The following is a 23,868-nucleotide window of genomic DNA, read 5'->3' on the forward strand; positions in this document are numbered from 1 at the left end:
CAAAAATTTCCCAACAAAGTCCAGGACCAGATGGCTTTACTGGTGAATTTACCAAATATTTTAAAAGAATTAATACCAATCCTTCTCAAACTCTTCCAAAAACTAAAAGAGAAGGGAATGCTTCTAAACTCATTTTATGAGGCCAGCATTCCACTGATACCAAAGCCAGATAAGAACACCATAAGAAAAGAAAATTGCAGGACAATATCCCTAATAAACATAGATGCAGAAACTTCAACAAAATATTATGAAACTGAATTTAACAGTACATTAAAAGGATCATACCCCATGATCAAATGGAATTTATTCCTGGGATATAGGATGGTTCAACATCCACAAATCAATCAATGTGATATACTGCTTTAACAAAGCAAAGAATAAATATCATATCATCTCAATAGATGAGGAAAAAGCATATGACAAAATACAGCATCTTTTCATGATAAAAACTCTCAAGAAACTGGGTACAGAAGGAATACACTTCAACATAATAAAGGCTGTATATAACAAGCTCACAGCTAACATTCATACCCAATTATGAAAAACTGAGTTTTTCCTCTGAGGTCAGGAACAAGACAAGGATGTCCATTCTTGCCACTTTTATTTAGCATAGTATTAGATATCCTAGACACAGCAATCAGACAACAAAAAAAAAAAAGAAAAAAAAAAAGAAAAGGAATCCAAATTGGAAACAAAGAAGTATAACTGTTTCTATTTCCAGGCGACAAGAAACTATATATAGCAAAACCAAGACTCCACACACACAGACCAAAACAAAACAAAACAAATAAACAAATTTTAAAAACTGTTACAACTAATAAACAAATTTAGTTAAGTTGCAGAATACAAAATCTATATACAAAAATCAGTTGTATTTCTATACAGTAACAATGAAATATCAGAAAGAAAAATGAAGCAAATAATCTCATTAACAACAGCATCAAATAGAATAAATACTGAGGAATAAATTTAACCAAGGATGTAAAAGATCTGTAAACTGAAAACTATAAGACATTGATGAAAGAAATTGAAGACACAAATTAATGGAAAGATACTTCATATTCATGGATTCAAAGGATTAATATTGCTGAATGTCCACACTACCCTAAATGATCTACAAATTCAATGCAATCCCTATCCAAACTCCAATTGCATCTTCACAGAAATAGAAAAAACAATCCTAAAAATCATATGAAACCACACACACACACACACACACACACACACACACACACACACACAAACAAAACAGCTAAAGCAATACTAAGAAAGAAGAACAAAGCTGGATGTAACACACGTCTTGATTTCAAACTATATTACAAAGCTATGGTACTCAAAGCAGTATGGTACCGACACTAAAAACAGACACATAGATCAATGGCGCAAAATATCCAGCCCAGAAATAAACCCATACATATATGGTCAATTAATTTTCAACAAAGGAGTCAAGAATTGGGAAAGCATAACCATTTCAATAAATGGTGATGGGAAAACTGTATATCCACATGCCAAAGAATGAAACTGGACCCCCATCTCACACCATACACAAAAATAAACTCAAAATGGATTAAAGACTTAAACATAAGACTTGAAATCATAAAAGTCCTAGAGGAAAACAAAGAGGAAATGCTTCTTGACACTGGTCTTAGCAATGATGTTTTGGATTTGAAACCAAAAGCAAAGGCAACAAATGCAAAAATAAACAAGTGCGACTACGTCACACTAAAAAGCTTTTTCACTACAGAAGAAACCATCAACAAAATGAAAAGACAACCTATGGAATGGGAGAAAATATTTGCAAACCAAACATCCAGGGCTTCCCTGGTGGCGCAGTGGTTGAGAGTCTGCCTGCCGATGCAGGGGACATGGGTTCGTGCCCCAGTCTGGGAAGATCGCACATGCCGCAGAGCGGCTAGATCCGTGAGTCATGGCCGCTGAGCCTGCGCATCCGGAGCCTGTGCTCCACAACGGGAGAGGCCACTACAGTGAGAGGCCCGCGTACTGCAAAAAAATAAATAAATAAAAATAAAAATAGGCAAAGGACCTGAATAGACATTTTCCCAAAGAAGACATACAAATGGCTAACAGCACATGAAAAGGTGCTTATCATCAGTAATCATTAGGAAAATGCCAATCAAAACCACAGTGAGTTGGCACCTAACACCTGTTAGAATGGCTATAATCAAAAAGATAAGAGATAAATGCTGGCAAGGATATGGATGTACGGAACCCTTGTACACTACTGGTAAGAATATAAACTGGTGCAGTCCTTATGGAAAACATTATGAAGTGTCCTCAAAAAATTAAAAATAGGAGTACCACATGGTCCAGCAATCCCTGGGTTATATCCAAACGAAACAAAATCAGTATCTCAAAGAAATATCTGTATAGCCACGTTCATTTCAGCATTACTCACAGTAGCCAAAGTATGGAAACAACATAACCATTAAGAAATGAACGGATAAAGAAAATATGTATACAACAGAATATTATTCAGCCTTTAGAAAGAAGGAAATTATGCCTTTTGTGACAACATGGATGAAACTGGAGAGCATTATACAAAGTGAATTAAGCCAGACAGAGAAAGACAGATCCTTTCTGTGATATCTGCATGATATCATTTATAAGTGGAAATTAAAAAAAAAAAAGTCAGACATAAAAATAGTACAATGAATGGTGGTTGCCAGGGGCTGGGGGTATGGGAGAAACAGAGGCTGGTAATGGTAAAAGAGTACAAACTTTCAGCTACAAGATGAGTAATATCTGAGGATCTAATGTATAAAATGGTGAGTAGAGTTGAAAGTACTGTATTGTATAACTGAAATTTGCTAAGAGAGTTGAACTTAAGTGTTAACGGTTCTCATCCAAAAAAACAAAAAAAAAGGTAAATATGTGAGGTGATGGATGTGTTAACTAACTCGATGGTGGGAACATTTTGTAATGTATACATTTATCAAACTATCATATTGAACACTTTAAATTACTATAATTTTATTTGTCAATTATACCTCAGTAAAGCTGGGGTGGGGGAGGAATTAAAATTATTCCAGTCCCCAGTCACCTTCCATATTCTGAAGAGAACTTGTAAAGTCCTTATGGAGAAACAAGGTTATATAAGGGTTATACTTTGACAATTAGATCTGATAGAAGAGATGCAGAAACATATGTAAAAGTGTATCAGAACTAAGAATGTGGTTTATCTTTTCCAGAGTGGTATTTTTTTCTTATTCATCTTGATGAGGCCATTTGATATTTATCTCTTCTTTAAAATTCCAAATTTCATTTTTTAATTGTTGATTATGTTTCATTAGCTGATGTGTGTTGCTGCTGGTCACCTAACCCTGAATTCCTTTGTTTTTGGTAATTTCGTTGTGCTAAGTGGTGGATTTAATTGCAATTATCAGCATACTGGCTCAACAAGGACTTAAATCGTCCTTCCTCTAAGAAAGCTCAAAAATATTAATAGATATAAAGAATAAACTGTCCCCTCTCCAAGTTAAGAGTCTATTGCCAGTTTGGGAGATATTTGTACTTGCATGGATTCTTATTAGTCTGAATCACATTTGTCAACTACATTTATGAAACACTGTGCAGAATACTAGACTCAGAAAGCTGCAGGAAGTTGTAAATAAAGAAGAAAATGAGTTCCTGCAACTGAGGCTGTTACAATCAATTAGGAGATATAAAACAGGTAATATATCTGAGAACACAAATACATAGTTATTTAAGCAATTACATTTTTATGAAGATATTAAAAAACTGACGGATTGTGATAAGTGATCCTGATAAAAGTTAAATCAGAGCATATTACTTCTCTGCTCAAATTCCCCCATTTCTCTCAAAGTATATGGCCACAAGGCCCTACATAATCTTGCCTCCCCACTCCACCTTTGTGTTTCTGACCTCATGTCCTACTACTCTTGCTTCTGACTCATTTCCTCTGGCTTTATTGGACTCTTTTATGTTTTTCAAAAACATCAGCCATGTTTTTGCTGTAAAGCCTTCCCTCTGCCTAGATTGTTCTTCCCTCCATATTTCCTTGGCTCTTTCACTTCCTTCATGTGCTTACATCTCAACTTCTAAAGAAGACATACCCTAATTACTCTATTTAATTCTAATCCTGAGCCCCCATTCCAGAATTCCCAATGTAATCTCCTTTACTCTGCCCCACGTTTTTCTTTTCTCATATTACTCATCACCTTCTAAAATACTATATGACTTATTTATATACTATTACAATTGTTCTGATCTATCCTCTTCTCCACCCCCATCCCAAGAATGTTAAATTCTCAAGGGCAAGAATTCACTGCCTGTTTTACTAACTGACATATCCCAAATGCCTGGTACACATTAAGAACTCAATTAATACAGGCCTGCATTTATTAAATCAAGCAGATAATTTATAAACCTTCATTTTACTTTCAATTGTGCACTGTGTCAGAATACTCATTCCAAAACAAAAATGTAATACTGAGTTTGTCAATCCATCAGTTTTTGAACGAATCTCATTTTTCCTTCAAAATATATCTCTTCCTTTAAAATATTTATTTGTAACAAGCCCACAAGTGGGTCATCATGCTGGTTTTTCTCTCATCAGGTAATTCCACATCAATTTACACTCACAAAAATGAATCTATGATTCAGAGTAGATGTAAAATCAGTTTCTAGCTCATGAGAAAACTCAGCTACTAAGTATAGCATTTATCATCACTATCAACACTTGATATCAAATTTTTCCTTTTTTTTTTTTTTTTTTTTTGCGGTACGCGGGCCTCTCACTGTTGTGGCCTCTCCCGTTGCGGAGCACAGGCTCCGGACGCGCAGGCTCAGCGGCCATGGCTCACGGGCACAGCCGCTCCGCGGCATGTGGGATCTTCCCGGACCGGGGCACGAACCCGTGTCCCCTGCATTGGCAGGCGGACTCTCAACCACTGCACCACCAGGGAAGCCCCAAATTTTTCCTTTTGTCCTAAGAATTCTCAGCAGTCTCACTGCAATTACATGTTATAACGGGATGCGGGGCGGAAGGAGCAGGATGTCTACAGAACTGAAAATGACAACAGTACTGTAGCAGGATCAATCTGACCAAACTTCTATTGTCCTGAAGATTCAAATATAGTAAACTATTGTAAAATAATCAGAAAATAAGTCCAAGTAATCCCCAGACTCTCAAATTATCGTAACTAGCATTCAATCTTCCACTTTAAATATACACTTGGAAACAATAAAGTGCAGCAAGTTCAACAAGTTTGACAGCAAATGAACTTTTTGGACAATAAATCAATGGACACAAGAGTAGGCAGTAGTCTAGCTAACAAAGAGACCTAAACAACAGAAGCACTTCAGCTATGCTAAGATAGCAAGAAAATCTTTATAAAACTCTTCAAAAATTAGTCACATTATGGCAAGTTCAGGTATGGGATAAGAATTTTTCATCATACAGATAATGAAACTACTTTTAACTGTTTACTGCTAACCTATTTCCTACATTCGCACACTATTTAGATCATCAGAGAGAAGGAAGTGCAACAAGACTGAGACAACATGATGAAGAGGAGCACTAATGGCTGGCCATTTCTGACATTATTATATCATATATAATCCTTTTATTGTCCCCTCCTCCCATTCTAATTCAGTTCAGTTATATGCACTGGAGGCAATTTTTCACAAGTGGTCAACCAAACATTTTCTAACTATACTTCAGAATTCTCAGTCCCCAGAGTACCCAGGATTAGAATCACTCATCCCTAGATTTCTCTAGCTCAACGGCCCCATATCTGGAATTCACTGTTTTGCCAACTAGATCATAACTTTTGTGGATTCTAGAGCCTTCCCCAGCTTTGAGTCACTAATTCTATAATCCTAAAGCATGGCTTAGGTAATGTAACTTGACCTGCTCAAAAATATTGCATGGTTTCTCTTCATGGCTTAGTAAATATATTAAAAATAAAAATAAAAGCTTCTTGGTATTCATGGCATTAAATGATCTAATCCTAAAATACCTATCCATCATTATTTCCTCCTACTCCTTTTTTAAAAAAAAAAAATACAATTCCTTTTTACTGCATTTAAAAAAAATTTATTTATTTTTTTGGCTGTGTTGGGTCTTCATTGCTGTGCGTGGGCTTTCTCTAGTTGCGGCAAGTGGGGGCTACTCTTCATTGTGGTGTGCAGGTTTCTCATAACGGTGGCTTCTCTTGTTGCAGAGCACAGGCTCTAGGCATGCAGGCTTCAGTAGTTGTGGGGCTCACAACTACTCAGTAGTTGTGGCTTATGGGCCCTAGAGTGCAGGCTCAGCAGTTGTGGCACACGGGCTTAGTCGCTCCGCGGCATGTAGGATCTTCCCAGACCAGGGTTTGAACTCGTGTCCCCTGCATTGGCAGGCAGATTCTTAACCACTGCGCCAGCAGGGTAGTCCCCCTACTACTCCTTTAATCATGACTTTTTTCACCCAAACTGGAATACTTGTTCTTTCCAAACATATTCCATACTTTCTTACCCTTGCCCTTGCTCATGGCTACTCTTTTGCCAGAACAACTTCTCCTCTTTATACGGCTTTCAATGAATTTGGAGATAAGAAGATACATAAGGCTTGGTCCTTGCCTTCAAGGAGTTCATAGGTCATAGGGAACTAGTTACAGAAACAGCTGATGAGTTATAATAAAATAGAATAAGTACACTGTTACAGACATATACAAAGTATCAAAGAAGCGAAGAGAATGTTACCTCCAGAACACACATATATACTCAAAATAATTACGTTGGAAATACCCAGACATGTAAATAGGTATAATCTGCAAATCAGGTTATTTCAAAAATTACTAGATTTGTAAAAATGTCCCCAGTCCATAGAATATCCCATTCTCAGTCATTTCCCCTACCCATGTTTATGCCAATACGCTGTTCTTACACAAAATATAGAAAATTATCTGTATCAATTTGTAAGTAAATATACTCACAGTTCATTCAGTAATACAAATCTCATATCTGTACTTGTCACAGACTGGTAACAAACAGTTCACAACTGGTACCAGTCCACAGATCACACTTTCAGTAGCACTATCACACATATTGGGACTCTTACATGACCCAAAAGATTCACTTTTCCCTCTTCTTCTTTGTCAACCAAAACAAACAAATAGAAACACAATGATACAAAATGTTTTAAAATTATGACTTCAAATATAATGCTGCTATAGTAAAATAATTTAAAGGATACGGATTTCTGTGACAGCCTTCAAGGAATTGAAACCATTTTCTGTTACCCCTAAAAAAAAAAATCCTACATACTTATGCATATTTTTAACCTTTTCCATAAAAGCTACTTCAATAAAATTTGTATAACTTTTCATTGAGAGCACAGTTAAAACAATATTAGATCACAGTTTAAAAAAACAATGCAATATAGTAAAGAAATTGTACATAGAGACAGCCTACTCAAATTTTTGTATCCTTACCTATGCTAAGAAAAACAGACTAGACTGTACTTTTAGAAAACCAACTGAAAAAGCAAGGAATTACCTTGAACTTCATGAGGCTGGGAGGCAACTGAAAAAGATGGTCCTTTGATTATGCCTTCTCTGATTTCAGAAGCAGAAAAAGTATCACTGGCTCTAAACATATTAATGTCTGAATATTGAGGTTTCTGCTTACTATTGCTATATTTCCATGATTTCCCTTTGCTCATTTCTATTTGGACAGTTTTCACTGAGCCAATATGAGAGTCCAAGTTTACTCTGTCATTGGAATAAGCACTTCCGTGTATACTGTCAGATATTTTAAATAATCTGCAAAACAAAACATATTTGCATTTACAATAGTTACTTAGAATGTGAAAAACTAGCATAAAATTGGTCCCTTTAAAAATACCTACAGATTTTGGTTTATTAGAACACAAAAGCTAAACATTCTCCTAAAGTATAATTTGCTGAATTTACCACTGAATTATTTCTTTTCCTAACACTCAGATAAATCCATCTGTGGTAGCCAGCCTCTGAGATAGTTCCAATGATCCTTGTTTCCTGGTGCTCACCCCCTTTATTAGTCACCTTCCTTGAATCAGGACTGGCCTATGAGACTAGCAGAGTACTGTGGAAGGACAAGCGTGTGACATCTAAGGCTAGGTCATAAAAGACTGTCACTTCCACATGGTCTCTTGGATCACTCACTCTAAGGGGAGCTAGCCACTATATCATGAGACCACTGAAGCAACCCTATAGAGAGGCCCATGTGGACAGGTACTGAGACTTCTTGTCAGTATCTAGCACCAACTTTCCAAACACTGTTCAATAATCATTTTAGTGTAAGAAATAGTTCTTTATAAAGTTCTAGAAAACAAAGAAAGGCCATTGTATGATTGTAATTTACTATATTCGACTGATTCAAAGACAGTCCATCAAAGTAATTTGTTCACAATAGCCCTAAGGGAAGAAGTGACCAATAGGATTCCTAATACAACACTAGCACCTTATAGAATAAGTAAAAGGGTGATGGCAGGTTATCAGTCTTACAGAATTCTGTAAGGAATGACACCCAAATAAGTACTGTACAAATACAGAATACTTTCTAAATTATTTTGACTATTAATCTTAATGACAGGTTTTTGTATGAGAAAGACCAATCTTTCAAAAAACTAGAGAGAGAAATGTATTTTAGAACAAACTGTAGAGTTGCATCCTCCAAGGCCAGCAGTTCTATTTTTGAAGACAGAAAATTCAAAAGAAGATGGTTAGTCTTAGATAATAGAATCCCATTATGAAATGGTATTGAGGACAAGGAAAACACTTATGCCACAAGATGACTCCTTGCTACATGCTGTGATATCAGTTAAAAGGACAGACTTTGGAATCAGACAAACCTGAATATAAATCCAAAGCTCCTCCACTTTCTAGCTGCATGACTTTAGAGTTTGAAATAGGTTTTTCAAACCATAAAAATATTATCCACATACTAGTTATCTAAATTCTCTGAACCTCAGATTCTTCCTAGGTCCTCTGGAACTCCCACTCCACATTCTCCATATCCTCAGCTTCTTTAATGAATTTTATATTTACTTCCAGGTCTTAACAAAAATATTTATTTTTCCTGGAAAACTCTTGCTCCTTAAAAAACTCTTAAGTGGAAAAAACTGCTAACTCTCCCACATCCAATGTATTGATGGTTGAGAGCCTTCTTCTCCACCCCAAATCTACTTCATTACTTTTCCACTCTCTTACAAAATTATCTGTACTGTCTAGCTATACCACCTTGTAACCCTCCTCATGGCATGTATCATATATCAACCTCTGGTCACTTTAGAATCTTTTCCTCTCAATCCCAAACTCTGCCATCATCTGGGTTACTTCAACACTCATGTAGACAACCCATTCAAAATCCTACCCTCTCAGTTTCTTAGGCTTTTATCTTCAGTGGCTTTATCCCTCACATGATCTCAGTCACCTACTCTCTCACCTTAGACATTATCATTATCCAGAACTGCTCCTCTTTTCAAATCAACGATTCTGACATATCATTCTCTGAACACAACCTCCTATCCTTTTAGCTTGTTTGCTCAAGGTACCAATGAGGTCAAAGAACAAAATTACTATAATTAATCTCCTTATTTTTTCCCAAACCATCTTCCCCTTCATTTTTCTCACATACCTTTAATGAATTTAATACCACGACCTATCTTTTCAACCACTCTCTTACCAATATTCTAAACTCCTCTTCCCCTTTAGCCTTTTATCATACTATCTTGCAAATCTGCAATTCTAGATGAATCTAACTATCTATTGTTTTTTATAATTGCAGCCAGGTGGTGAAACACTACTGGAAAAAGTACAACTGTTAGGTAGATGAGTTATATTAAAATTCAAAGTCATCATTAGCAAGACTGAAGAAACAAAATCAATATACAAAAATCAACTGTATTTCTATACACTTTCAATGGACAATCTGAAATTCCATTTAAAATAACATCAAAAAGAATAAAGTACTTATGAGTAAATTTAACAAAATAAGTATAAGACTTGTCCACAGAAAACCACAAAACATCTTTGAAAGAAATTAAAGAAAACCTAAATAAATGGAAAGTTATCCCAGTTCATAGATTGGGAGGTTTAATGATATTAAGATAGCAATAGTCATCAGGTTACCTACAGATTCAATACAATCCTTATCAAAATCCCAGCTGGCTTCTCTGCAGAAATTGACCAGCTTATCCTAAAATTCATACAAAAATGCAAATAAATCAGAATAGCAAAAAAATCTTGAAAAAACGGAACAAAGTTGGAGGACTCACACTTCCTGATGTAAAACTTTACTATCAATACAAAGCTACAGCAATCAAGAAAATGTAGGATATGCCATTGTGAAAAATATCCTTATGTCAGGCATAAGGACAGACATACAGATCAATAGAATAGAATTGAGAGCATGGAAAAAAACCTTTGTGTGGTATAATAGAAAATATATGTTTGGTTTTTGTTCCCAGTTCCTGGCACAGAGCTCCTGAAACCTTTGGAATTCCCTGCTTGACAGAAGTGATAGAAGCATCTTTTGTTATTCATAATAAGCCCCTTTCAATCATACCTGAGTTTATGCTAATGAGGTGACTCTTGTCACTTAGACAGTTTCAGGATGGGGACCAATCACCAGAAAGAACTAAACTTGATTAGAGGGTTGAGATTTTCAGCTCCACTCCCAACATCCAAGGAGGGGAGAAAGGCTGGAGATTGAGTTCAATCACCAATAGCCAATGATTTAATCAATCACGCTTATGTAATGAAACCTCCATGAATAAAAAATTCCTAAATGACAGGGGGTTCGGAGAGCTTCTAGATTGGTAACACATCAAGGTGCTGAGAGAGTGACACACTCAGAGAGGGTATGGAAGCTCTGCACACTCTTCCTCTCCATACCTTGCCTTATGCATCTCCTCCATTTGGCTGTTCCTAAGTTGTATCCTTTATAATGAACTGGTAAACATAAGTAAAGCATTTTTCTAATTCTGTGAGTAATTCTAGCAAATTATTACATCCAATATGGGGTAGTGGGAACTCCCAAATTTGTAGTCTGCAAGGCAGAAATGTCAGTAGCCTGGCACCCTATTTGTGGCTGGCATTTCAAGTAGGGCAAAGGACTGAACCCTTAACCCATGTGGTCTGATGCTAACTCCAGGAGTTAGTATGAAAACTGAACTGAACTGTTGGACACCCATTGGTGTTGATGAATCAGATAATTGGATGGTGTAAGAAAGCCCCCAGACCTTCCATTTATGGTTGATTGATTGTCAGTGAGGGTGCCATGACATTCCATGGGGAAAGAATAGTTTTTGTTTTTGTTTTTTAACAACTGGATATATATGTGCAAAAGAATGAAGTTGGACTCCTACCTTGCACCATATTGAAAAGTTAACTCACAATGGATCATAGATCTAAATTTAAGAGCTAAATTTATTAAACTCTTAGAAGAAAATGTGGGAGTAAGTCTTTGCAAACTTGGATTAGGCAATGGTTTCTTAGATAGGACACCAAAAGTCCAATCAACATAGGACACCAAAAGTCCAGTCAAAAATTAGAAAAATTGGACTTAACTTCATTAAAATTAGAAACTTTTGGGCTGCTAAGGATATGAACAAAAAAGTGAAAAACAACACACAGAATGTGAGAAATTATTTGTAAATCATATAACTGATGAGGGATTTTTATCCAGAATAAAGAACACTTACAACTCAACAATAAAAAGACAACGCAATTAAAAATACAGGCAAAGGATCTGAATAGACATTACTCCAAAGAAGATATAAAAATAACCAATAATCACATGAAAAGTTGCCCAACATCTTTAGTCAGCAGGAATATGCAAATCAAAACCAAAATGGTACACGTCACACCCACTAGTATGGCTATAATAAAAAAGACAGACAACAAGTGCTGGCAAGGACCTGGAGAAATCGGATTCCTCATATATTGCTAGTGGGACTGTTCAGTGGTATAGTTACTTTGTAAAACAATTTGGCAGTTTCTCAAAAAAGATAAATATCGAGTTACCATATGACCCAGCAATTCCACTTCTAAGTATAAATCCAAAAGAATTAAAATACATTTGACCCTTGAACAACATAGGTTTAAACTGCACCAGATCACTTATACTTGGAATTTTTTTCTTCAGTAAATACTACTATGGTACTACACGATCTGAGGTTGGCTGAATCCACTGATGCAGAACTGTGGATAGAGAGGGCCAACTATAAAGTTATACTTCATTTTTTGACTTCCCAGAAGGTCAACACACTCCTAACCTCTGTGTTGTTCAAGGGTCAAATGCATATATTCACACAAAAATGTATACGTGAGTGTTCATAGCAACATTATTCATAATAGCCAAAAAGTGGAAACAACTCAAATGTCCATCAATTGACAGATCATTAAACAAAATGTGATATACCCATTCAATGAAATATTATTTGGCCATAAAAAAAGAATAAAATACTGATACATGACATAACACGGATGAACCTTGAAAATGTTATGCTAAGTGAAAGAAGCCAGACACAAAAGGTCAGATATTGTATGACTCCACTAATATGAAACGTCTAGAATAGGTAAACCCACAGAAACAGAAAACTATTAGTGGTTGTCAGGGGCTAGATGGGGGAAGGAGGAATGGGGAGGGACTGTTAATGAGTATAGAGTTTCTTTTGGGGCAGCAAAAACATTTTAAAATTGGAGAGTAGTGACGGTTGCACAACTCTGTGACTACACTAAAAACCATGAACTGTACACTTCAAAATAATGAATTTTATGATATATGAATTACATGTTAATAAAATTTATTTTAAAATTCATAGAATCAACCTCAACTGGGCCCTTTTTACAGTGTCCAAAAATCCTACCATTATTCTAATTAGTTGCTTTCCCATTCTCCGCAATTTCTTCCACTCTTCTCATACTTGCTCAATAACCCCACTTTTCCCCTCAAACTCCACAGATGACTTTGCCTCTTATGTCACAGAGAAAACAAAAACTGTCAACTAGATCTCTTCTGAATCCTTAACCCATACATCCAATTGTCTTTTGGACAATTTGTAAGTACCCAAAATCAACATGTCGAAATCTGTACTCACCAAGTTCCCCTATTCTTCCTTTACAGTTTTCTGTATCATGAAAGAACACTATCATCCTTCATCATTCTGGCTCAAGCCAGAAACCTAGGAGTCAGGTCTCGTATCCAAACGTCATTTAAGTCCTGTGGGAATTCTATCTCCTAAAAAACTTTGAACTTTTTCATTCCTGTTATCTCAGTCCTAGGTCAGGCTACCATCTTCTCTCACCTACACTAATAAAATAGCCTAAGTGACCTTCACAGTGTATTCTAGCTCTCTTCTAATTTATCATACTGGGGCCAAAATGGACATTAAATAAAAAAGAAAATCTAATTTTACTCCTCTACTTAAAACCCAGGACCTTAGAACAACAGTTCTCAAACTTTAGTGTGCATAACAATCATCTAGAAAATTTGTTAAAAATTTGGATTCCTGGGTCCCATCCCCACCTTTATACAGACTGTGATTCAATACGTCTAAGGTAGAAAGCAGGAATCCAAATTTTTAACAAGCACTCCAGGTAATTCTGATGCAGAGAGCTCATGGGCCACAGTTTAATAAGCACTGCCTAAATGTACAAAGTGTTTCATGACCTACAAGACTCTGAATGACTTGGCCCCTCCACACCTTATCTCGTAGCATTCTCTCTTACTTAAACTAAAGAAAAATTTCTAAGAATAAGCCAAGCTCTGCGTTACCTTAGTACTTTTGCACATACTATTCCTTCTGCCTGGCACACTCTCCTTCTTTATTTGCATTCAGCTTGATTCTATTCCTCCTTACTGTTAAGCTTAAATACCATTTCCTCAGGAAAGTCTTCCCTGATTGTGCAGAGCAGATTAGGACCTCATATTAACAACAGTTCTCAAATGGTAGACAAGATTCAGAGAATTCATATGATCAAAACAATTTCCATAACACTTTTTTCCATAATTTTAATTTATAATATGGTTAAATATCAATAGATATAACCCAAATAAGCAAAAGCTCTATGGGAATCCTCAGTAATTTTTAAGGGTAAAAGGGTCCTGTAAACAAAGTTTGAGAACCTCTGCTCTAACCATATATCTCATCAAAATAATTGTGGTGCAAAAAGTATTCAATCAATTATTTTTATTTACTATCTGCCTTTCCCTCAATAAACTGTAAGTTCTCTGAAGGCAAGAACCTATGGCTAGAATCCCACAGTTAACAGTGTCTAGTACATAGTAGACTCTGTTTGGTTTTTTCTTTGTTTGCTTTTTAATATTTATTTATTTATTTTGGTTACACCGGCTCTCAATTGGGGCATGCAGGATCTTTAGTTACAGTGTGAGGGATCTTTTAGTTGTGGTGTGCGGACTTCTTAGTTGCAGCATGTGAACTCTTAGTTGCGGCATGTGTGCGGGATCTAGTTCCCCAACCAGGAATCGAACCCCAGCCCCCTGCATTGGGAGCACGGAGTCTTACCCACTGGACCACCAGGGAAGTCCCTGGTAGACTCTATTTGTTGTTGATATTTTTCTCATTCAGATTCTACCATACTTCATACGTCTGGACATACACATAAATATTCAACTTTATCATTGAATATTATTTATTTCATTTAATTAATTACCTCTTGCAGAAGGCTGACGTGCTCTCTCCTTTATCTTGTGCAAAATTAATTAACTTCGTATCATCCGGAACATTTTTCTCAAGTGCTATCTCAGTGCCAGTGTGATTTTTCCATTTCTGAGAAGAACCATATGTCAGCTTGCCAGCAACATATAAGTCATTGTTACCTGCCCCTCCAAAATTTAGATCACCTTCTTCATTAGAAGGGAAGGCAAATTGGAATTTTTGTGTTTGTGAAATATAATTTGTGTCTTCATTAGTGATCTTCAAATTTGATGGTAACATTTTTGACCTCTTTCTCTGACCTACAAAAATGGAATATTTTAATTACTACATGTAATGATAGAAAAATAATGATAGAAAAATTTAATAAAAATTTTCAAAACAACTTACTAGGTAAATATGAATATAACAAGATAATCTGTAATACTATATGTGATTTTGAAATACAGGTAGTTGTTACTATTATGGTATATTATAACACTACAGGATACTCAGAAATTAGTTAAGAATTAATGAAATTAAATTTGAAATTTATATTAAACCTACATTATAAAATAGGTTTAATTTATGACCCACAGAAATAACCATAATTATAATGTTTAAGTATTTATCTACTACAAATGATATAATTATATATGTAATTATGAAGATTTTAAAAATTATATAAATAATTTATACACAAAAATACAGCGACCAATCATATAAAATGTTACTGAATAGATTCACTATTAAAATACATGACACAATGCTTTTAAATTTGTAATCTTGCTTCTAAAATCAAGATAAGGGAATGCTTTCATCAAGGTGACAGAATTTTAAAGGTGTCTTTACAGAGACTTTATAAGCATCTTTGAAAGGTTTGGAAGGAGTCTGGAGGCCTCATTAGGGCTTAAAATTTTTTTTTTTTTTTTTTTTGGCGGTACACGGGCCTCTCACTGTTGTGGCCTCTCCCATTGTGGAGCACAGGCTCCGGACGCACAGGCTCAGCGGCCATGGCTCACGGGCCTAGCCGCTCCATGGTATGTGGGATCTTCGCGGACTGGGGCACGAACCCGTCAGGCAGACTCTCAACCACTGCGCCACCAGAGAAGCCCATGGCTTAAATTTGCTTTATCATTTAGGTGTACATACTATACTACTACAAATACATATTATATATGGGTGTTCTAATATAACATATAAGAGAATTATCATATTTTATATATGTAAAAATTCTACATATTATTTGGTACATACAAGAGTATATAATATGTATTTTAATATATAAAATATACAAAAATTACGAAGCTTAATAATAAAATGTACATGCATGAACCTACCATTCAATTTAATAATCAGGTTTACCAACAATATCACATTAGACCACAAATACTGTTTGAATGTGCTGGTTTTCTAGATTTGTAAAGATGGTAACAAACTATATATAATCTGCATCTTGTTTTTTTCACTCAATATATTTCATGAATCTGGTTCCCTAAATGAGAGGATCCTACCTTTAGTAAAGGGTAAGGCAAAAACTAAATAGCACTGACAATTTTAACGGTAAGAGGAAACAAATTCACAGAACAATATAACAGGTGTGTGTGATAGTATACTTTATGCATATAATATACATATGTGTGTATATATAAGTATGGAGAGGGAAAATGTTTCAGATTTTAAGATTTGCTAAGCACTATTTTGAATGGGTCTCTAACTTTCATTTTATTGCATTAAAATAAAAGAATTAATATTTCAATATTAGACTTTTTTACATTGACACGAGCTGAATGGGTTTGGCTTCCCAAAAAATATGGGACAATTTACCTAACAGTTTATGACTTTCCATTTCTTCCTCTAATGCTTGAGTCTCTGGAATTTCCGAAATCAATGGAGCAGGTGGCAGAAACCAATCCAAAGATTTTTCATTGTCTGGATGGCTATATAAAATATAAAAGTATGAATATATGTCAATAAAGATATAACATCAGAAACTATGTATTTATTGAGAAGCATACAGCAGAAGCAAGAAGAACTACAATCTTGCAGCCTGTGGAACAAAAACCACATTCACAGAAAGACAGACAAGATGAAAAGGCAGAGGGCTATGTACCAGATGAAGGAACAATATAAAACTCCAGAAAAACAACTAAATGGAGATAGGCAACCTTCCAGAAAAAGAATTCAGAATAATGATAGTGAAGATGATCCAGGACCTCAGAAAAACAATGGAGGCAAAGATCGAGAAGATACAAGAAATATTTAACAAAGACCTAGAAGAATTAAAGAACAAACAAACAGAGATGAACAATACAATAACTGAAATGAAAAATACACTAGAAGGAATCAATAGCAGAATAACTGAGGCAGAACAGATAAGTGACCTGGAAGACAGAATGGTGGAATTCACTGCTGCGGAACAGAATAAAGAAAAATGAATGAAAAGAAATGAAGACAGCCTAAGAGACCTCTGAGACAACATTAAACGCAACAACATTCGCATTATAGGGGTCCCAGAAGGAGAAGAGAGAGAGAACGGACCTGAGAAAATATCTGAAGTGATTAGAGTCGAAAACTTCCCTAACATGGAAAAGAAAATAGCCACTCAAGTCCATGAAACGCAGTGAGTCCCATACAGGAGAAACCCAAGGAGAAACATGCCAAGACACATAGTAATCAAATTGGCAAAAATTAAAGACAAAGAAAAATTATTGAAAGTAGCAATGGAAAAACGACAAATAACATACAAGGGAACTCCCATAAGGTTAACAGCTGATTTCCCAGCAGAAACTCTACAAGCCAGAAGGGAGTGGCATGACATATTTAAAGTGATGAAAGGGAAGAACCTAAAACCAAGATTACTCTACCTGGCAAGGATCTCATTCAGATTCGATGGAGAAATCAAAAGCTTTACATACAAGCAAAAGCTAAGAGAATTCAACACCACCAAACCAGCTCTACAACAAATGATAAAGGAAATTCTCTAAGTGGGAAACATGAGAAGAAAAGGACCTACGAAAACAAACCCAAAACAATTAAGAAAATGGTAATAGGAACATACATATCGATAATTACCTTAAACGTGAATGGATTAAATGCTCCATCCAAAAAACACAGGCTCGCTGAATAGACACAAAAACAAGACCCATATATATGCTGTCTACAAGAGACCCACTTCAGACCTAGGGACACATACAGACTGAAAGTGAGAGGATGGAAAAAGATATTCCATGCAAATGGACATCAAAAGAAACCTGGAGTAGCAATACTCATATCAGATAAAATAGACTTTAAAATAAAGAATGTTACAAGAGACAAGGAAGGACACCTCGATACCAAAACCAGACAAAGATACTACAAAAAAAGAAAATTACAGACCAATATCACCGATGAATATAGATGCAAAAATCCTCAACAAAATCCAACAACATGTTAAAAGGATCACACAACACGATCAAGTGGGATTTATCCCAGGGACGCAAGGATTCTTCAATATACACAAATCAATCAATGTGATACACCATATTAACAAACTGAAGAAGAAAAACCATATGATCATCTCAATAGATGCAGAAAAAGCTTTTCACAAAATTCAACACCCATTTATGATAAAAACTCTCCAGAAAATGGGCATAGAGGGAAACTATCTCAACATAATAAAGGCCATACATGACAAACCCACAGCAAACATCATTCTCAATGGTGAAAAACTGAAAGCATTTCCTCTAAGATCAGGAACACGACAAGGATGCCCACTCTCACCACTATTATTCAACATAGTTTTGGAAGTCCTAGCCATGGCAATAAGAGAAGAAAAAGAAATAAAAGGAATCCAAATTGGAAAAGAAGATGTAAAGTTCTCACTGTTTGCAGATGACATGATACTATACATAGAGAATCCTAAAGATGTCACCAGAAAACTACTAGAGCTAGTCAATGAATTTGGTAAAGTTGCAGGATACAAAATTAATGCACAGAAATCTCTTGCATTCCTGTACACTAATGATGAAAAATTTGAAAGAGAAATTAAGGAAACATTCCCAATTACCATTGCAACAAAAAGAATAAACTACCTAGGAATAAACCTAACTAGGGAGACGAAAGACCTGTATGCAGAAAATTATAAGACACTGATGAAAGAAATTAAAGATGATACAAACAGATGGAGAGATATACCATGTTCTTGGATTGGAAGAATCAATATTGTGAAAATGACTATACTACCCAAAGCAATCTACAGATTCAATGCAATCCCTATCAAATTACCAATGGCATTTTTACAGAACTAGAAGAAAAAATCTTAAACTTTGTATGGAGACACAAAAGACCCTGAATAGCCAAAGCAGTCTTGAGGGAAAAAAACGGAGCTGGAGGAATCAGACTCCCTGACTTCAGACTATACTACAAAGCTACAGTAATCAAGACTATATGGTACTGGCACAAAAACAGAAATATAGATCATTGGAAGAGGATAGAGAACCCAGAGATAAACCCATATACTTATAGTCAACTAATCTGTGACAAAGTAGGCAAGGATATACAATGGAGAAAAGATGGTCTCTTCAATAAGTGGTGCTGAGAAAACTGGACAGGTACATGTAAAAGAATGAAATTAGTACACTCCCTAACACCATTCACAAAAATAAACTCAAAATGGATTAGAGACCTAAATGTAAGACCGGACACTATAAAACTCTTAGAGGAAAACACAGGAAGAACACTGACATAAATCACAGCAAGATCTTTTTTGATCCACCTCCTAGAGTAATGGAAATAAAAACAAAAATAAACAAATGGGATCTAATGAAACTTAAATGCTTTTGCACAGAAAAGGAAACCATAAACAAGACGAAAAGACAACCCTCAGAATGGGAGAAAATATTTGCAAACGAATCAACGGACAAAGGATTAATCTCCAAAATATATAAACAGCTCCTGCAGCTCAATATTAAGAAAACAAACAGCCCAATCAAAAAATGGGCAGAAGACCTAAATAGACATATCTCCAAGGAAGACATACAGATGGCCAAGAAACACATGAAAAGCTGCTCAACGTCACTAATTATTAGAGAAATGCAAATCAAAACTACAATGAGGTATTACCTCACAGCAGTTAGAATGGGCTTCATCAGAAAATCTACAAACAACAAATGGTGGAGAGGGTGTGGAGAAAAGGGAACCCTCTTGCACTGTTGGCGGGAATGTAAATTGATACAGCCACTATGGAGAACAGTATGGAGGTTTCTTAAAAAACTAAAAATAAAATTACCATATGACCCAGCAATCCCACTACTGGGCATATACCCAGAGAAAACCATAATTCAAAAAAACACATGCACTCCAATGTTCATTGCAGCACTATTTACAATAGCCAGGTCATGGAAGCAATCTAAATGCCCATCAACAGACGAAGGGATAAAGAAGATGTGGCCATATATACAATGGACTATTACTCAGCCATAAAAAGGAATGAAACTGGGTCATTTGTAGAGATGTGGATGAATCTAGAGACTGTCATACAGAGTGAAGTAAGTCAGAAAGAGAAAAACAAATATCGTATATTAACGCATATATATGGAACCTAGAAAAATGGTACAGATGAACCGGTTTGCAGGGCAGAAATTGAGACACAGATGTAGAGAACAAACGTATGGACACCAAGGCGGGAAAGCGGCGGGGGGATGGGGGTGGTGGTGTGATGAACTGGGAGATTGGGATTGACATGTATACACTGATGTGTATAAAATGGATGACTAATAAGAACCTGCTGTATAAAAAAGTAAATAAAATTCAAAAAAAAAGATTTACACAGCCTATGAACAAATAAATGTAATCATGGGCTACCTTAAATATTTTGTAATACCTCTCCATATGTGTTTTTTAAAATGTGAATTTTCAGAGCCATAAAAAATAAAATAATTTTATTTAAGAAAAAACAAAGAAACTATGTATTTATTAATGAAACATTACTCAATTATAGACTCTTAAACTTAATATACTACCTTTCTGTGGTGACTTTGACTTATCCCTATATAGCAGCATTCTTTTTTTCCTTGTGTGTCATGTGATTAATGACAATGCTATGTGAGATATTCTACCTAAATAACGGCTATAACTCCATTTTCTTTTCTCCAATTCAAATGCTTGTGACAGGAATCTTAAATCTGCTCCAATATAAAAAGGAAGTAGTAAATCATTCTGAAACTTTAGCATCTTAACGAATACAAGTAACAAATTACTGATGATACACCTGACATTCTCGAGTATTCTCGAGTACTCCTAAAACATTATTATGAATTAATGTCTTAATCCAAATATTCTTGGTCCAGAACCATCTATAACCACGGAAAATCCAAGAAAACAGTTGAAACTGACAATCACTTTGTAAACCTACAGTAATTGATGAGATTTTTGTCACCGTTTGCATTGTTAACTACCGTTCCTTATCTTTCAGCTGCAATCCTATTAATATATAATGTTTTAATGTTTCCTTTCCAACCAAAGTTGGCTTGTCCTTCATTAGAAGAAAAAGATAAGCATTAGGTAACAAAATAAAGTTGAGAAGAATACCACATAAACTGTCTAAGCCAAGTCCCAAGGATTTTATGATTTTTTCTTCTCTCTTTATTTAGAATTTTAAACTCCCAGAAGTGAGAGGCCCAGTCTTTCAATTTTCTGCCTCTCACAGCACCTCAAACATAGCTACTACAGCTCTATTTTCTAAATCAAAAATCTGCAACACATCACCTGACAATGTCTGACAGATTGTCTGACAATACACCAAAGCAACTGAAATTTAGGACTATGTCACAGAGTCCCCAAGATCACCACCAGGGTCAATGATTCCCTAGGACGACTTACAGGACTCAGCATATAGTCCTACTCATGACTGTGGGGTGAAGTCCAGGGGAAACCAGGCACAAGCTTCCAAAGGTCCTCTCCCACTAGAGTAACACAAGATGTGCTGAATTCCCCCCAAAACAAGTTGTGACAACACACGTGAAATGTCGCCAACAAGGGAAGTCATTAGAGACTTAATGCCCAGGGTTTTTATTGAGGGCTACTCATGTAGGCATCCCTCTCTGGCACATACCTAAATTCCAGATTCCCAGAAGAGCAGATGTTCATTATAAACCACTTTCTTTTTTTTTTTTTTTTTGGTGCAGTACCCGGGCCTCTCACTGTTGTGGCCTCTCCCGTTGCGGAGCACAGGCTCCGGATGCGCAGGCTCAGCGGCCATGGCTCACGGGCCTAGCCGCTCCGCGGCATGTGGGACCTTCCCAGACCGGGGCACGAACCCATGTCCCCTGCATCGGCAGACAGACTCTCAACCACCGCGCCACCAGGGAAGCCCTAAATCACATTATTTTTATAAACAGTTTTTACACAGTGAGCCAATTTATAAGTTAACGGTAGGAAGCTTCCTAAAATCCAAGTTCTCAGACTCCAGACAAAGGCCAACCTTACAAGTAGGCCTTTTCAAAGATAGTGGTTTGGGCCTGGTATATTAACTCTTTTCTGCACAGAGACTATTCCTGAAAATCCAAGAAAGATGTTAACAAGATACAAAAAGCACACATCTAGCTCTCTATTCAGCCTCCCCATAAAATCAAATCTTCCTTGATATCCGTATTTTCCAGAGGTGTCATCATTCTCCCCATCACCCAGAATCCAAACCATAGTACAGTCTTTTACCCACTATATCCATGTCTCTTATTGCATCTTCCTTATAAAGCTTCTTGAATACATCGCTTCCTTGTCTTTCCATTAGCACTATCCTAATCAAGGCTCTAAGCAACTTATGTCTGATTGAGAACAACAGTATTTTAATTGACCTCACTGCCTCTGGGCTTTCTCTCTATATTTCGTGTACTCCTATCACATTAATTTGGAATTGTTTTCATGTTATTCCATTCAAATCCTTCAGTGGCTTCTAAATAACACAAAACTACCTAGAGGCCTTAGGTCATGTTACAGTTTCAATTCTCCTACATGTCCCTCATAGTACAGACCAAAGTGAACTACTTGTATACCAAACAGATAACACATTCTGTCCGTCCTTATCTTTGTTCAAAACTATTTTCTTTATTTGGCTTGCCCCTATACCCGACACTACCCCTATATCCAAATATAGAAGTTCAACTGTTTTTTTTTCATTCATTAATCAATTCAGCAATTATTTACTGAGTACTATGTGCCAGGCATTGTTTTAGGCAGCAGAGCATATGCTCATTAAAAATCCATTTCTAATCTTACACACACAAAATCAGGGAACTAGATCCCACATGTATGCCACAACTAAGAGTCCGTATACCACAGCAAATGAGCCCACGTGCTGCAACTAAGGAGCCTGCCTGCTGCAACTAAGACCCGGTGCAACCAAATAAATAAATAAATATTTTTTTAAAAAAAAGAATTATCCAGTCCTTCAAAGCCTGAAGTCTCCCCCAACTACCATAAAGCCTGACCTAAACAGTCTGGCCCAAGTCTCTCTCCAAATCTGAAATTTCTTTGCGTGAATATATGCTTATAATTTGCTTTGCACTTTTTTTTTGTATTGTTAGAAGAGCGACCATATGTTCCAAATTTGCCCAGGTCAGTCTTGATTAACACCTGTTGCTTCATTTGAATGCACTCTTTCACTCTCAAAAGTGTCCCAGTCTGAATTACATGGTCACATTATTTATGAATGACCTTTCTATATGTTTATTTAACCTCAAATAGGCTTTAAGTTTTTTAAAGTAAAAGTCTGTTTCATTCTTTTTATATCCCTTTCAGCATTCAGTCAATATTTGAATTAATATTTGAATGAATGGAAGAATAAATGAAGCAGTAAATAATTTACTCAATGCTTCATTAAAAAGGGTAGTACGATAGAACAAATACATAGAAAACTTAGAATTAGAGTGATTCACATGTGAAAATCCATAAAAGCCAGTATTTAACAGACTCCCTATTCCCCATTCATATTTCCTTTGGTACCACATCTTTATTTCCACCCCTACTTCCTGCCTGCACTGAATCTGCCTATCACACTTGGCCTTTGGCACACTGCCCTTTCTGTTTCCAAAAGGTGCCATCATCACTCCTTGTCCTGAGCTACTCTTTGACCATTACTTTCAGTCTTTAGCCAAAAATAATTTGAACAAACCAGAAATGCAAATGAATGAAAGCCAAACAGACAAGAATCTACTCTGTTTTTA

At 36.0% G+C, this 23,868-nt stretch overlaps 1 protein-coding gene across 1 annotated transcript in view; it reads right to left on the reverse strand.

Annotated features, from left to right (window-relative positions):
• HFM1 (helicase for meiosis 1) overlaps positions 1–16,598 on the reverse strand; it is a 121,535-nt gene extending 104,937 nt beyond the window's left edge. The window contains exons 1-4 of the mRNA XM_027114305.1: positions 16,493–16,598; positions 14,685–14,988; positions 7,522–7,787; positions 7,220–7,267 (exon numbers count right to left, since the gene is read on the reverse strand). Of these exons, the coding sequence (XP_026970106.1) occupies positions 7,220–7,267; positions 7,522–7,787; positions 14,685–14,988; positions 16,493–16,514 (640 nt within the window). The 5' untranslated portion in view covers positions 16,515–16,598. The remainder of the gene's footprint in view (positions 1–7,219; positions 7,268–7,521; positions 7,788–14,684; positions 14,989–16,492) is intronic.
• Between the last annotated feature and the right edge of the window lie 7,270 nt (positions 16,599–23,868).

This window comes from Aethalodelphis obliquidens, unplaced genomic scaffold, assembly GCF_003676395.1.
Source record: "Aethalodelphis obliquidens isolate GAN/ISIS:26980383/991018 unplaced genomic scaffold, ASM367639v1 scaffold13, whole genome shotgun sequence".
In the NCBI taxonomy this organism is placed as follows: Eukaryota; Metazoa; Chordata; class Mammalia; order Artiodactyla; family Delphinidae; genus Aethalodelphis; species Aethalodelphis obliquidens.